This window comes from Coregonus clupeaformis, chromosome 9 (assembly GCF_020615455.1).
Source record: "Coregonus clupeaformis isolate EN_2021a chromosome 9, ASM2061545v1, whole genome shotgun sequence".
In the NCBI taxonomy this organism is placed as follows: domain Eukaryota; kingdom Metazoa; phylum Chordata; class Actinopteri; order Salmoniformes; family Salmonidae; genus Coregonus; species Coregonus clupeaformis.
Genome location: NC_059200.1, coordinates 30,041,750 through 30,056,505, shown reverse-complemented (window position 1 = coordinate 30,056,505; position 14,756 = coordinate 30,041,750). Strand labels below are relative to the sequence as shown.

Sequence of the window (14,756 nt, the reverse complement as noted above, 5' to 3'; positions counted from 1 at the left end):
CTAACCATGAGAAAAGCTCAAAAGAGGAGAAAATAGTCTCGACAATTGCATACTAAATTCACTGGATCAAACCCCTGATGAAAATGTTAAAAAACATGAACCAGCTGTTACATATTAGTTTGAGGTTTTTTCACAGTAACTGAACTACAAACTGTAAATATTTTGGATCTGGTACATTGTGATTCAGAGTAACAAACAAAATTCACAATGATTCTCAATCTTTTCCGTTCAGTTCGTTATGGCCAGTTTCAAATAGTTTTCATTGGGAAGTCTTAAATTGTGACTAGCCTGGCTATCACTATCCAATATGTGGCCATCAGATGGAAACCAAAGAACTTGTCAATATGAAATATTTTCACAGTTTTGTATTGTTATAATGTAATCTGATGGAACGAGAACATCCAGTGCAGCTTTGGGAATCAGTGTTACTATGGAGACAACTCTGGTCATGTCAACACACTTCAAGAAGACTTCAAACAAAGACTGGGCCCTTTCAGCAAGAGTTATGAGAAGAAACGTCTTTAAGTGCTGAGTTTTCCTCTGTCTGAACACAACAAACAGTATCTAGCCTCTTTAAACAATAGCCAAGAGACCTGTCATATGACTCATTGGTCTCTTTCTTCAAACTATGAAAATTTATATTGAGAAAATATTATTCTAACTACTCCCAAGCTCAAATTGTTCCCACAAAAGGTCAGAAACCAGAAATCCCTTATTGACTAAGCAATGGAATTAATCTCAAATAACTGAGAGATTGGCAATCAGCTGCACTGTTCTAGAGATGGTTTGATAACAGAGTTTGAATTTGGGCTGCAGGACCCATACACATGTGGGAAGTTCATAAAAACCACTCCATAAAGTGGATAAGTATTAAATCGAATCAAATAGACATGCAATACTCTAGGATGTAGCCAGCCAATTCATGTATTACATGCAAAATCAAATATAAATTAGTACATAAGGCCAGAAATAATAAACTAAGATGTTGTCACTGACTTAAAGAATTCATTAATATACCAGGGGGAAAAGCATGTTTTCTTTCAGCTTTTACCTTGAGGCTCCAAACATACAGTTCAACACCCCCACATTCGTGACCTCTCAGGAGAAATGCTAATGTAAGTCTGAGGCCCTCAGTTTTCGTATTTTCTTCACTAATCCCAAGTCATTTGGTCCTTCTCATGCAGACTCTTAATATGTCTTGGCCGTGTGATGGCTGTGGATGACTGCAATCGTCTAAGTTCATAGTTACTACACTGGTCACGTTGAAATAGCATGAAGGGAGAAACAACCAAAAAGAACAGTGACTGGCAGCAGCTAAAGCTGCAGCTTTATAGCAGCAGGTTGGCAAACTGAATCAATGGTAAAACACGGTCATTGGCTGTAACTCTTTAATAAATCCCAATATATTTGAAAAACTAATTTCAGCTGCCATATTACAATCCAATATGCAAGGCACACCGTCATCAAGTGTGCACCCGCAGCTACCTGCAAACAGGGAACTGATTTATCATACAATTATAGAACAATTGTTAGAATGGCATTCGTGTTGAAGGGTAGCCTACATGGGTGATGCATTGTGAGAGTCAGTTTGAGAAAGATAAAGCAGAAAGTTAAAACGCTACTTTAACGCAACATCTGTATGTAATCTAGTAAATAATCAAATTATCCTAGTAGTTAATTCTACATAAATTAGGAAATTCAAGAAATGAAACAGGTCATAATTCATAATCATTATCCCAGCACCTCGTAAAGCCAGCCACACACATAGTAAAGTCACAACATTGTGTGATGATGAGGCCACCTTGTTTCAGAGAATACAGAATGTGTGGTCTACAACAATTACGCGACTACATGCAATTAAATTCAAACATATCTAGGAACCTTCAAATTATTTACACATACTGTACATGTGCCCATTAGTTTGAATGTAGCCACAGGTGCAGATGTAGATTTGATCAAAACTCCCAACAATGTCAAAAGTAAATGATTGACAACTCAGGAATGCTGTTCAAAAGATGGCCACTGAATATGCCCTCCACTATGCGAATACTGTATATATGTCTCTCGTACTTTCTTTAGCTCTGTCTTTTTCAGCAAAGCCCTTGTACTTCATCCTTCTGTGGATATTACAAATCAAAAAGGGAACCCCCTCATCCCTGTAAGTGAGTTTTATAGCTCTCTGAAATTGGACTAAATCACAAAGAAAGACAAACAGGGATGTGTTCGCTAAAGCATAAGTCATACAAGACTTTCCAACATGGAAAATTATATATTTTTTCCATAAACCAAGCTGCACTGAAACTGACATCAAACACTTTGCATATCAACAAAGGGCCTGGGACGTCTCAGACACGCCTTATCTCATCTAGTCCCAGTAATGTATCACAGCTGCTTTCAGTAAGGCAGTCACGAAGGCCTTTTGACGTTGCTCTGCGAGAAACTAAGATACTCGCTCTTCACAAATGACACTATAATAATCCACTGTCTCTATGACATCAAAAGACAAAAGAGGGCAAGAGAGATAAAATGAGTGGGGAAAAAATGTCTCAAAAGAAGAGATTTATTTATGGATGTTTACTTTTGGGATGTAGAACATCATTGGGTTTTCAGATAATCTTGGTCCATGAGACAATTTACTCATAACACAGACACCATGCATGTGATGTCCTTGAGTCCTTCATCAACTTTCGTTTTTGAAAGATCAGACAGCTCAGTTATCTGTGCCATTTGGCTTTCCCAAATCACTCTCAACAGATAGCCTCGCAGAACAAGATTCTGGAGATGACACACTGTTCTGTAATATTTTAGGAGGCAGTCTAATGGCACATGATCATCTGGTTGTTTCAAAGAAAAGCCTGGAATGTTTTAACATCTTTAACACATGATCATGCTTTTTGTTGCCCCAACGTTCTTAGTTTCAGTTTTATACCAGATTTTACAGGGTCCATTAAAAGTAACCCCCCCACCTCCGAAATACACTTTCTTTTGAAGGCTTTTAAGGATTAAAGATAGACGTACGAGTGCCTTAAGGACATTGGCTTTCATTTATAAAACAATTATGCTCAAATCTGAGCATTAAGTGAGCATAGGCAATCATCACACAAAGTCCCAGATTGATCAATTTGAACATGAACCCATGATCAAATCTCAAGTCAAACCTCTGCTGGTGCATGATGATCTCCTGTGGTGAACAAGTGGCATTGCTTGACATGACCTCATAACATGTTTACACTACACTACCTTGACAACACAAACTAGGTCCAGGAGAGATACTTGTGTAGTGTAAAGAGACGGATCTAGATTCAAATCTATCTTTAAGAGATATCTCCCACACTACCTCTGTAGATACTGTAGTGTGGGAGACATCTACACCATGAGTGGTACAGTGCAAAGACAACGGCTCTCCCACGCCACATATCCCTGCAAGAATTACCTTAATTACCTTAATACCAGCAGACAGCATTTTTGCTCTGTTACCCCCACAAAAAATTTAAGGCTTTTAAAATACACTATATATACACAAAAGTATGTGGACACCCCTTCAAATAAGTGGATTTGGCTATTTCAGCCACACCCGTTTCTGACAGCTGTATAAAATTGAGCACACAGCCATGCAATCTCCATAAACAAACATTGGCAGTAGAATGGCCTTACTGAAGAGCTCAGTGACTTTCAACGTGGCACCGTCATAGAATGCCACCTTTCCAACAAGTCAGTTCGTCAAATTTCTGCCCTGCTAGAGCTGCCCCGGTCAACTGTAAGTGCTGTTATTGTGAAATGGAAACGTCTAGGAGCAACAACGGCTCAGCCACGAAGTGGTAGGCCACACAAGCTCACAGAACGGGACCGCCGAGTGCTGAAGCGCAAGGCGCGTTAAAATCGTCTGTCCTCGGTTGCAACACTTACTACCGAATTACAAACTGCCTCTGGAAGCAACGTCAGCACAATAACTGTTCGTGGGGAGCTTCATGAAATGGGTTTCCATGGCCGAGCAGTCGCACACAAGCCTAAGATCACCATGCGCAATGCCAAGCGTTGGCTGGAGTGGTGTAAAGCTCATTGCCATTGAACTCTGGAGCAGTGGAAATGTGTTCTCTGGAGTGATGAATCATGATTCACCATCTGGCAGTTCGACTAACAAATCTGGGTTTGGTGGATGCCAGGAGAACGCTACCTGCCCGAATGCATAGTGCCAACTGTAAAGTTTGGTGGAGGAATAATGGTCTGGGGCTGTTTTTCATGGTTCGGGCTAGGCCCCTTAGTTCCAATGAAGGGAAATCGTAATGCTACAGCATACAATGACATTCTAGACGATTCTGTGCTTCCAACTTTGTGGAAACAGTTTGGGGAAGGCCCTTTCCTGTTTGAGCATGTGCCCCCGTGCACAAAGCAAGGTCCATACAGAAATGGTTTGTTGAGATCGGTGTGGAAGAACTTGACTGGCCTGCACAGAGCCCTGACCTCAACCCCATTGAACACCATTGGGATGAATTGGAACGCAGACTGCGAGCCAGGCCTAATTGCCCAACATCAGTGCCCGACCTCACTAATGCTCTTGTGGCTAAATGGAAGCAAGTCCCTTCAGCAATGTTCAAACATTTAGTGGAAAGCCTTCCCAGAAGAGTGGAGGCTGTTATAGCAAAGGAGGGACCAACTCCATGTTATTGCCCATGATTTTGGAATGAGATGTTCGATGAGCAGGTGTCCACATACACTACATTACCAAAAGTATCTACCCATTTGTGAATCATTGCATTAATACAATGTGGTCTCAGAGAATGTTATATTATTCTGTATGTAAATCTGAGACATTCCATTAGTATGATATGTTATGTTTCATATGGTATGTATTAATTTGTGGATGTCCATCACCCATTTCGTATGATGTTACGAATTACAATTCGTACAATATGTTAAGAATTTGCGAAACGTATGATATGTTACGAATTCCAATTAGTTGTGGCTAACCTTTGGAGCTTCCGGACCGCATTGTAGTTGCAAAGTAGCTAAAAAGTAGTAAGTAGTTGCAAAGTTGCTAATTAGATAAAATGCTAAAGTTGTCCTTTGGGTTGCTAGACGTTTGCATTATATGCAAACCCATCCAGCCCCGACCAACAACCCTCCTTTCAGTTTTGCCTTAAGTAACATTCTGTCTTTTGTAACCATACCAAACGTAACATACTAATTTGAGGGTCCCGGATTTACGTTTACTATGTTAGTTCTAGTCTATGAGACCAGTCTGATTAATCAAGTGTGCAACACTTTATGCAATATAGTTTAGATGAGAAGGTCCTGTATAGTTTGAATTGCTATCCTTATTTTGTTTGTCTATATACTATGGTATTTACGTTATGCTAATAGCTGCACTCACACAAGGCAGGAATGTGGCTTTGGCCACACCACATCCAAGGCCAGTGTAAACAGAACAGTTGCAAATCTGATGTTAAAGAGAGATAGTAAAATATGTCTAGTGAGAGCTAATGTAAATCCACCCTAAAATCTCTATCAGTCAGCTGAGCTAACACAATCATGCTCAGATCAGTACCTATCATGAATCCCCACAATATGTCTAGCTAGATGCACTGTAGGCCTACATATTTCTGTACCAAATTATGCACAGCAACCAATCAATTGACATTGCACCTAAAAACTGTAGCTCTGAACACAGAGATTCTTGCAAGGCACGTGAATGGGTTTAAATAAATCTCAACAAAGAAAATCCCAACAAATATCCCAACAACTTGGTAGCTAAAATTGCCACATCTTGCTTTGAGTGGCTCTTAGCCAAATTCTGAAAGCTTGTTCAATTCCCCATGCTGCGTTTTCTATTTGAACCTTCAAACCAAGGCTGTGGAGCACCTGTCAGCAATTTGGCAAATATGTTTTTCCACCTGCTACCTCGTTTTCCTCCCTTTGTTCCTCCAAGTGTTCACCCTACCCTTCCTCCTAGCACAGTTTCTGTGTGTTGTGGCTTTAAAACAATTCCAATTTGGGACAACCAGAAAACCACATGAAACATGTTTCGTAAATGTGGCCCCACATCTGTTCTGCAGCAAGGTTGACAACTTGCTTTCACTACTCCTCTATTTTTCATAGTCTCTTTCGAAACTCAAATCACTAGAATGGGAATATGATGACTAGGCTGATGAATAGGCCTATATTATTTATTTGATTGATCTAATAGCAGTGTTCATGATTTCAATTTCTTCTTCAGTACATTGTTATTACATGTAAGAAATTAATTATTTGTGATGGTCTTGTGAGAATGAGGTCAAATTTGTTATGAACAATCTCCTCCATATGCTTCTTAATAATGTTAAGAATTTGGGATGCTCATATACATGAATGTCCAGAAAAATAAGTCCTTTCAGAGAATATTTTTTTATACAATAAAAACATTAGGTACAATTACTTTCTAACCACTTTCCGCTCAGACTTTTGTTCAAATTGAATTAGGCTACATGCACAGACCTCAAGTCAGTATAAGGCCCTAATTTGATCTCTCAAGTGGTATTCATTCAATCCTAAAATCATTTTGAAGGATGTGTTCTAGTTAGTAAACAAATTGGTTTACCCACAAAAAATACAAAATCCAGAATGGCATGTTATTGCTCTTCTAAACTCAAGCAAATGTAATCCTGCCTTTTGTAAAAACTCTCTCACAAAGGGGCTGTGCCGTGGTCTTCCGTCAGAGGACAGAGAGACAACAGTTTCATGAGAATTCCTCAAGTAATTGCACAAACTACTCCACCAAAAATGTCTGGGCTTACCCACACAAATTGAACTTCACAGAGAAGAGCAATAATAAAACATCCATGCTTGGTCTGAAAATACAAGAGCGAAAAATAAAGGACTAATTGTGGCTAGCCAAAAACCACAAAAATGACTATACTGTTCAACTGTTGATAATATGACAAATTGACAAGACATGATTGATAGTCGAATGAATGAATGTCTTAGTTTAGTACTCTTGCTCCTAAAATGAAATGTAACTCCCTCGTGGCTGGTCTACCTGCTCATGTAGAATGCGGATGCACCTTGGTCTCCAACTGTTCTGAGTCATGGAGGTCCATAGCCCTCCATAGCCCTCCAGGACTACTAGGAAAAGAAAGTAAAATGGCAGAACTGCCTAATAGTATCTGAGCTACTATCATGATGGAATTATGAAGCCTGATCTTATGTAACAACTGGGATACTGAGTGAAAAGATCACTGGTGCATGCAGGTCTCTTTGATATTCTACAATATGGCTCAATAGACATACAGTATGTTCAATATACAGAATTCAAGTTATACCACCTCTCTACGTTTATATGACAAACGTGTGGAGTCACAGATTATATAACGGGGAATTGAGGCTACTTTGAAGACAACTTTTTGTGAACCTCAAACCAACGCTGTTTTGAGTTTCGGAGTGGAGGGGTTAGAAACAATTGTGTGATTACTGATCTCTCAGAGTTTTCTTTGAAATAAACCACTAAAGTACTTTGGCTCCACAACTGAGCACCATATTTCTGCAAAAGCTGACTAAAGACTATATAATAGGTAACATCATATACAGTACTGTATGTCAGGATCACTTCAAGGCAGTGGTTTACCATACAGATTAGTGGTGAAGACAATACATTCATTCTGGCACATTAGTAAATACATATTGTTAAACTGTTACTTCACCGCTACATGATTGCTCAATATTTGTCCCCCTCAAAAATAGTTGCATGTGATTTGGAACACACAGTTGGTGTACACGTACACTGAGTGTACAAAATATTAGGAACATTGATATTGATATATCAGAACAGCCTCAATTCGTCGGGGCATGGACTCTACAAGGTGTTGAAAGCGTTCCACAGGGATGCTGGCCCATGTTGACTCCAATGTTTCCCACAGTTGTGTCAAGTTGGCTGGATGTCCTTTGAGTGGTGGACCATTCTTGATACACAAGGAAACTGTTGAGCGTGAAAAACCCAGCAGCGTTGCAGTTCTTGACACACTCAAACCGGTGCGCCTGGCATCTACTTCCATACCCCGTTCAAAGGTACTTCAATATTTTGTCTTGCCCATTCACCCTCTGAATGGCACACATACACAATCCATGTCTCAACTGTCTGAAGGCTTAAAAATCATTCTTTAACCTGTCTCCTCCTCTTCATCTACACTGATTGAAGTGTGTTTAACAGGTGACATCAATAAGGGATCGATCATAGCTTTCACTTGGATTAATCTGGTCAGTCTATGTCATGGAAAGAGCTTGCGTTAGCTCCCAAAGCTAATGCCATTGCCTAGACTTAAGCTCTGTGGGCTAACACAATCTTGAGTCGTGACCCAGGTCACACTAATTAGTAGCTTCAAGAGGGAGAAGCAATGAAAATGTGTTATTTTGTTCAGTCTCATGCAGGAGGTAAATCCCTTTACGATATAAAAAGCTTTCACCTTCAAAATAATACTCAACAGGAAACCTTTTTAGGCTTTTTTTTACTTTTTACTCTTTAGTTAGCAGTAACTCTGTCTCTCCTCTGTTCTCTAAACATACCGAAAGACACAAAATGTTTTGTTTGTATGAATAGCTTCCCATAAGAAAGAAAATAACATCTGTGTAGCCACTAGCTTATACCCTCAAGTTAATCTAAATAGAAGCAGGTGCATATCATGGCAAACATCATCCACAATTAGGGACATTCAAACATTCTTTCCTAACTCCCTTGCAAGCAAAACAAAACTAGTAACAGTCTTGACACCTGTCCCCAGTAACAAATATGGCCTGAGGCCCACTGTTCCTTTGAAAGCATTCCAAATAAATCAATTAAAACCTACAGCTAAAGTAAACACATCGTTCTTGACCACAGTTCATCATCAGGGGATGATCTAATTGCGGGGAGGGAGGTGGTGGTGTGGCATGTGTGTGTGTGTGTTAAATGTATGCTTGTTTAAAATGTGTGTTTACTTATTTTTTATGAGCTTGAGTGGTGGGTTTTACAATAGATTATGTAAAATGACATAGGGCCCATCCCTAACCTCTATAACTACAGCCCTCAGATTGAACCCTGACCACATACCCTCTGGATGGTTATTTGGTTCAGGTTAGGCTTTTGCTTAAATCTATGGTAATAAGGACTCAAAGCAATTGACACTACAGACAAATACAAACGCAAACAATAAACACATCCATAATCGCATATTTCACTGATATTTCCAAATATGGTGCCTAAATCAACTCTAAAGGTCTCTCACTTCTAATATACAGTGGGGAGAACAAGTATTTGATACACTGCTGATTTTGCAAGGTTTTCCTACTTACAAAGCATGTAGAGGTCTGTAATTTTTATCATAGGTACACTTCAACTGTGAGAGACGGAATCTAAAACAAAAATCCAGAAAATCACATTGTATGATTTTTAAGTAATTAATTTGCATTTTATTGCATGACATAAGTATTTGATACATCAGAAAAGCAGAACTTAATATTTGGTACAGAAACCTTTGTTTGCAATTACAGAGATCATACGTTTCCTGTAGGTCTTGACCAGGTTTGCACACACTGCAGCAGGGATTTTGGCCCACTCCTCCATACAGACCTTCTCCAGATCCATCAGGTTTCGGGGCTGTCGCTGGGTAATACAGACTTTCAGCTCCCTCCAAAGATTTTCTATTGGGTTCAGATCTGGAGACTGGCTAGGCCACTCCAGGACCTTGAGATGCTTCTTACGGAGCCACTCCTTAGTTGCCCTGGCTGTGTGTTTCGGGTTGTTGTCATGCTGGAAGACCCAGCCACGACCCATCTTCAATGTTCTTACTGAGGGAAGGAGGTTGTTGGCCAAGATCTCGCGATACATGGCCCCATCCATCCTCCCCTCAATACGGTGCAGTTGTCCTGTCCCCTTTGCAGAAAAGCATCCCCAAAGAATGATGTTTCCACCTCCATGCTTCACGGTTGGGATGGTGTTCTTGGGGTTGTACTCATCCTTCTTCTTCCTCCAAACACGGCGAGTGGAGTTTAGACCAAAAAGCTCTATTTTTGTCTCATCAGACCACATGACCTTCTCCCATTCCTCCTCTGGATCATCCAGATGGTCATTGGCAAACTTCAGACGGGCCTGGACATGCGCTGGCTTGAGCAGGGGGGACCTTGTGTGCGCTGCAGGATTTTAATCCATGACGGCGTAGTGTGTTACTAATGGTTTTCTTTGAGACTGTGGTCCCAGCTCTCTTCAGGTCATTGACCAGGTCCTGCCGTGTAGTTCTGGGCTGATCCCTCACCTTCCTCATGATCATTGATGCCCCACGAGGTGAGATCTTGCATGGAGCCCCAGACTGAGGGTGATTGACCGTCATCTTGAACTTCTTCCATTTTCTAATAATTGCGCCAACAGTTGTTGCCTTCTCACCAAGCTGCTTGCCTATTGTCCTGTAGCCCATCCCAGCCTTGTGCAGGTCTACAATTTTATCCCTGATGTCCTTACACAGCTCTCTGGTCTTGGCCCTTGTGGAGAGGTTGGAGTCTGTTTGATTGAGTGTGTGGACAGGTGTCTTTTATACAGGTAACGAGTTCAAACAGGTGCAGTTAATACAGGTAATGAGTGGAGAACAGGAGGGCTTCTTAAAGAAAAATGAACAGGTCTGTGAGAACCGGAATTCTTACTGGTTGGTAGGTGATCAAATACTTATGTCATGCAATAAAATGCAAATTAATTACTTAAAAATCATACAATGTGATTTTCTGGATTTTTGTTTTAGATTCGGTCTCTCACAGTTGAAGTGTACCTATGATAAAAATTACAGACCTCTACATGCTTTGTAAGTAGGAAAACCTGCAAAATCGGCAGTGTATCAAATACTTGTTCTCCCCACTGTATGTCTGCATCTATGTTAACATTTACTGCCATGTGTACATTCTCCCACAATGCTCCATTTTAATGGAGTTGAGTAATTGAGTGGATGTAATTACTTGCGTTGCACAATGTTGCTTTTAAGGTAATATCCTGTTAGAAATCTCATACTGCAACAGAGCACACAGTCTGATTTAATAGTGATGTTCAGGGTTGGAACCGGATATTTGTGTGGAGCTAACTGTGCTAGTTAGAGATTTCACACTGAGCTCTGGAGGCAAGCCACAATGCCTGGGGAAGTTGAAACAACGAAGCAAGGGGTCGTATACCTGCTTTAGTTCATTCACAATCTCATTTTGGCTTTTGGAAGTATTTTTGTCAATATAAACCTCTATGAACAAACCACCCTTAGGCCTACAACAAACATTGTGACTGAACTTAAAAGCGAAGGATTTATTGATAAGTCTACTAGGGGATAAATAAATAAAAAGCAACCACTAGTGCTGTGTAGTACTTTCACAGCTGGTAGCAAGGTCAAAGACAACAATGTGGATTCTGGAGAACTCAAGAGCGACATGATCGCAACCAAATCAATAAACTTTTCATATCATCTGATTATAACGTCGATGAGGGCCAGATGGATTTAAAAATTGTAGAATTATGTGTAATTTAATTTATCTGTAATTGAAAGGCATCCACTGACTGTCGTCTTCCTACCATATGTTTCTGCATGGTAGTATTTTTTACATGGCTTATCATGCTCCTGTGAAAGCATATTTCAAACCATGCACGTTTGGCAGAGCCATCTTACACACTATAGCCTCAGACGAGTGGGAGCTCTGTCCCACAATGTCAATTCACAGGCTAAAAGAATAGCTGATGAGAACTTTAGCACCTTTTATGATTTGATTCCAGTAACAACTCCAATGGCCCCAGGTGTTTTCTGCCCTCATGACGAAATTGTAGGCGATTATAATATGCCAACAATGCAGTAAAATGTGTGAGTGGCTTGTTAATACATGGAGGGGATGGGTGTAATCTTACTGTGCCACATGCTGATGGCATGCAGTATTCTCGTAGGTGTCTGCTCGTCTCAACATGCACCACCAGGTCACTCAAACCATACACTCACTATTCAAATCCTCGCTAAACCACTTTGGAAAAAATACTTTCACCAAAAGCATTATTAAGCATTATCAATCTCAAGTAACAATAGACAATTGGTCCTCTGTAGCTCAGCTGGTAGAGCACGGCACTTGTAACGCCAAGGTAGTGGGTTCGATCCCCGGGACCACCCATACACAAAAAAAATAATGTATGCACGCATGACTGTAAGTCGCTTTGGATAAAAGCGTCTGCTAAATGGCATATTATTATTATATTATTACAATTGGACACCACAGCTGTGAAATGATGATTTGCATTACTATAAGCCTACTGCCAACCTGCAACGAGGCCGTATCATACTCAAACAAAGTAGTTCTCATCTGAGAACCATGGACCAATATATTATTCTGTCTGATCAAGGACTAATGAAAGGTTCTAACTGATGACAGTCAATAGCCTAATCATCATACACATCCATGAGAGAAATTTGAACATTGTTTCAACATCCCACAAGTGAAAAATATGTTAACCATGTGATCATTCCAGGCACTTTATGCAAAGCACACCCTGGTAGGAAAATACCTCTGCATGAGGTCACCCAGGTTCTAGACATCATACCATTTATCATCAGTAGGCTAATCATGCATGCGCACCCTGGGGCCAGTTGTTCATCTGGTTGGTTAGGTTAAATTAATCATTAGGTTACACAGAATACTGAGAATAAGCAAACTGAAATGCAAGGTCTTACAAAGACTTTTAAAGACCAAAAGTGATGTCCATATTGAACTTACAAATACAGTTATTTGTAATGATAAATTATCCATATTCTGTATAAAATAATTTGGTGTATAAGGCTACACTTTGGTCCCTGATGTGTATTTTAATGCATTCTTACAAAAGTAAATATGTGTTTAGTGTTAAGCTATTACAGAGGCGATAATTATCCTACCTGTAGATCAGTTGGGTAGCTGATATCCAACAGCTGGAATACTGGAGAATATCGGTGATTCATATGGGTTGCGGCCGGTGACAGTGTCTCCTCTCTGTTCTTTTGGAGAATCTCGCGTTTCACCTCGGATCTCAGGTCCAAATAACAGAAAAGCGTAACTAGATGCAATGAAAGGGATAAGACGAAGAATCCCAAAATATTTTACAGTTCTTACACTGTTTCCTGCAAATGCAGGTAGACTCTTTTAAGTCCTCTAAATTTGCAAACTTTTCAGACAGCGATTTGGGTGCCATGTCTAGATACTGTTTCAGTCGTTGCTATTTCAGCATACTCGGCTTTTGTCTATGATGCTATGGCCCTAACCTGAGCTGACTGATGCTCAAACGTTAGCACAGCGACAGTTATCTCCATCCACATCTAGTCAGGGGGACGGTACGGTAACCCACACACTGATATCGTAAAGTAAAACGATCCCGTTTGATAGATCCGCCCCTCTATCTCTCATTGGCTATTACACGCCACACGTCATTGCTATGCGGGGTCGTTGGCTACCCCCCCCTCCCCCATTGAAGTTGAAATGTAAAATAGTTAAACTAAGGGTTTAGGTTAAGGTTAGGGTTATGGTTTGGGTAAAGATAGGGGTTAAGGTTTAGGGTATGAACGTCCCAAGGATCCCAGATTATACTAACTCATTGAAAAACTGGAACTGGATCAAACTGATGAATGGTGACCTTGTTGTGTGGCTAGATCAGCCAAAATAGAAAAACGTATATCTTTCTACATGCTTTGGAGAGAGAGAGACACACAAAGACACACATGATAAGACACACAATCTACACAAATGCACATGGATGTTGCATTGTAAATATGTGGTGGTGGAGTGGTTGCCTGAGGGAACACACTGAATGTGTTGGTAAAGTGTTATGAAATGTAATGTCATGTAGTATTTTAAACTGTATGCCTTGGCAGCAGCTAATGGGGATCCATAATAAATACAAAAACAAATCTTGAATATAATGTAACCTGTCTTGAATATAATGCAACCTGTTAGAGGTCAAGATTCTGGCTTACCTGCGACCACACATAACCTAAGTGTATTTCAGAGATACACATTCTGAATGCTTAGCCATGCACCATAAATAACAAGTGTCACTACGTACAGTAACCATGACCTTCTGGACAAAAGCTTTCACCTGAAAATGACTAAGGGATGCTTTTATACATTTCACATGTCCGCCACAATTAGGGTCCCCTAAGAAACGAGGACCAAAATTATGGTTCTTATGCTGTCACACTACTTGGGTTATCAATAACCTTGGAGTCATGCTATGTCAATTATTTTGGTGACATCTCTTTTCTGGGTGCATGCCCACAGCCCCATTGCTTACTCACTGATCATGACCCCAACATTATTACAATAACAACAGCTGAAGAAATACCAGGCCTTCTGAAAGCACATAGAGCTGACATCTTTAAAGTGTTAAAATAAAAGGCATTATAGCGTAATAGTAACATATGTAGAGCAATAGATTTTCATCCCCTAAAGCCTGTCACTTAAAAGGAAAGGACTTGTGCGATTCATATGTGAAACAACTTTGAATAATAAACTTTCACACATGATCAAGTTCTATTTATCTGCCAATAAATTCAGCCATTCTTCTACCAGTGCCCATTGTCATATGAAGCACATCCTGTCATCAGCCATGAGGATCTATGACCTTATCCATCTACTGTATGTACATATTGGATAGAGATATACATTTTGGTTATGTGACAGTGCACTGTTTATGTCTCATAATGAGATCATGTGGGATACAGTTGGATATAGTGATGATGATGCATCACGTGAAAATGGCAATGGAAAACCATGATGGC

The 14,756-nt window shown here is 40.1% G+C and overlaps 1 protein-coding gene across 1 annotated transcript in view; it reads right to left on the bottom strand.

Moving 5' to 3' along the window:
- LOC121574366 (ectodysplasin-A) overlaps positions 1-13,281 on the bottom strand; it is a 64,083-nt gene extending 50,802 nt beyond the window's left edge. Inside the window, exon 1 of the mRNA XM_041886987.2 lies at positions 12,882-13,281. Within this exon, the coding sequence (XP_041742921.2) occupies positions 12,882-12,944 (63 nt within the window). The 5' untranslated portion in view covers positions 12,945-13,281. The remainder of the gene's footprint in view (positions 1-12,881) is intronic.
- Positions 13,282-14,756: the final 1,475 nt, after the last annotated feature.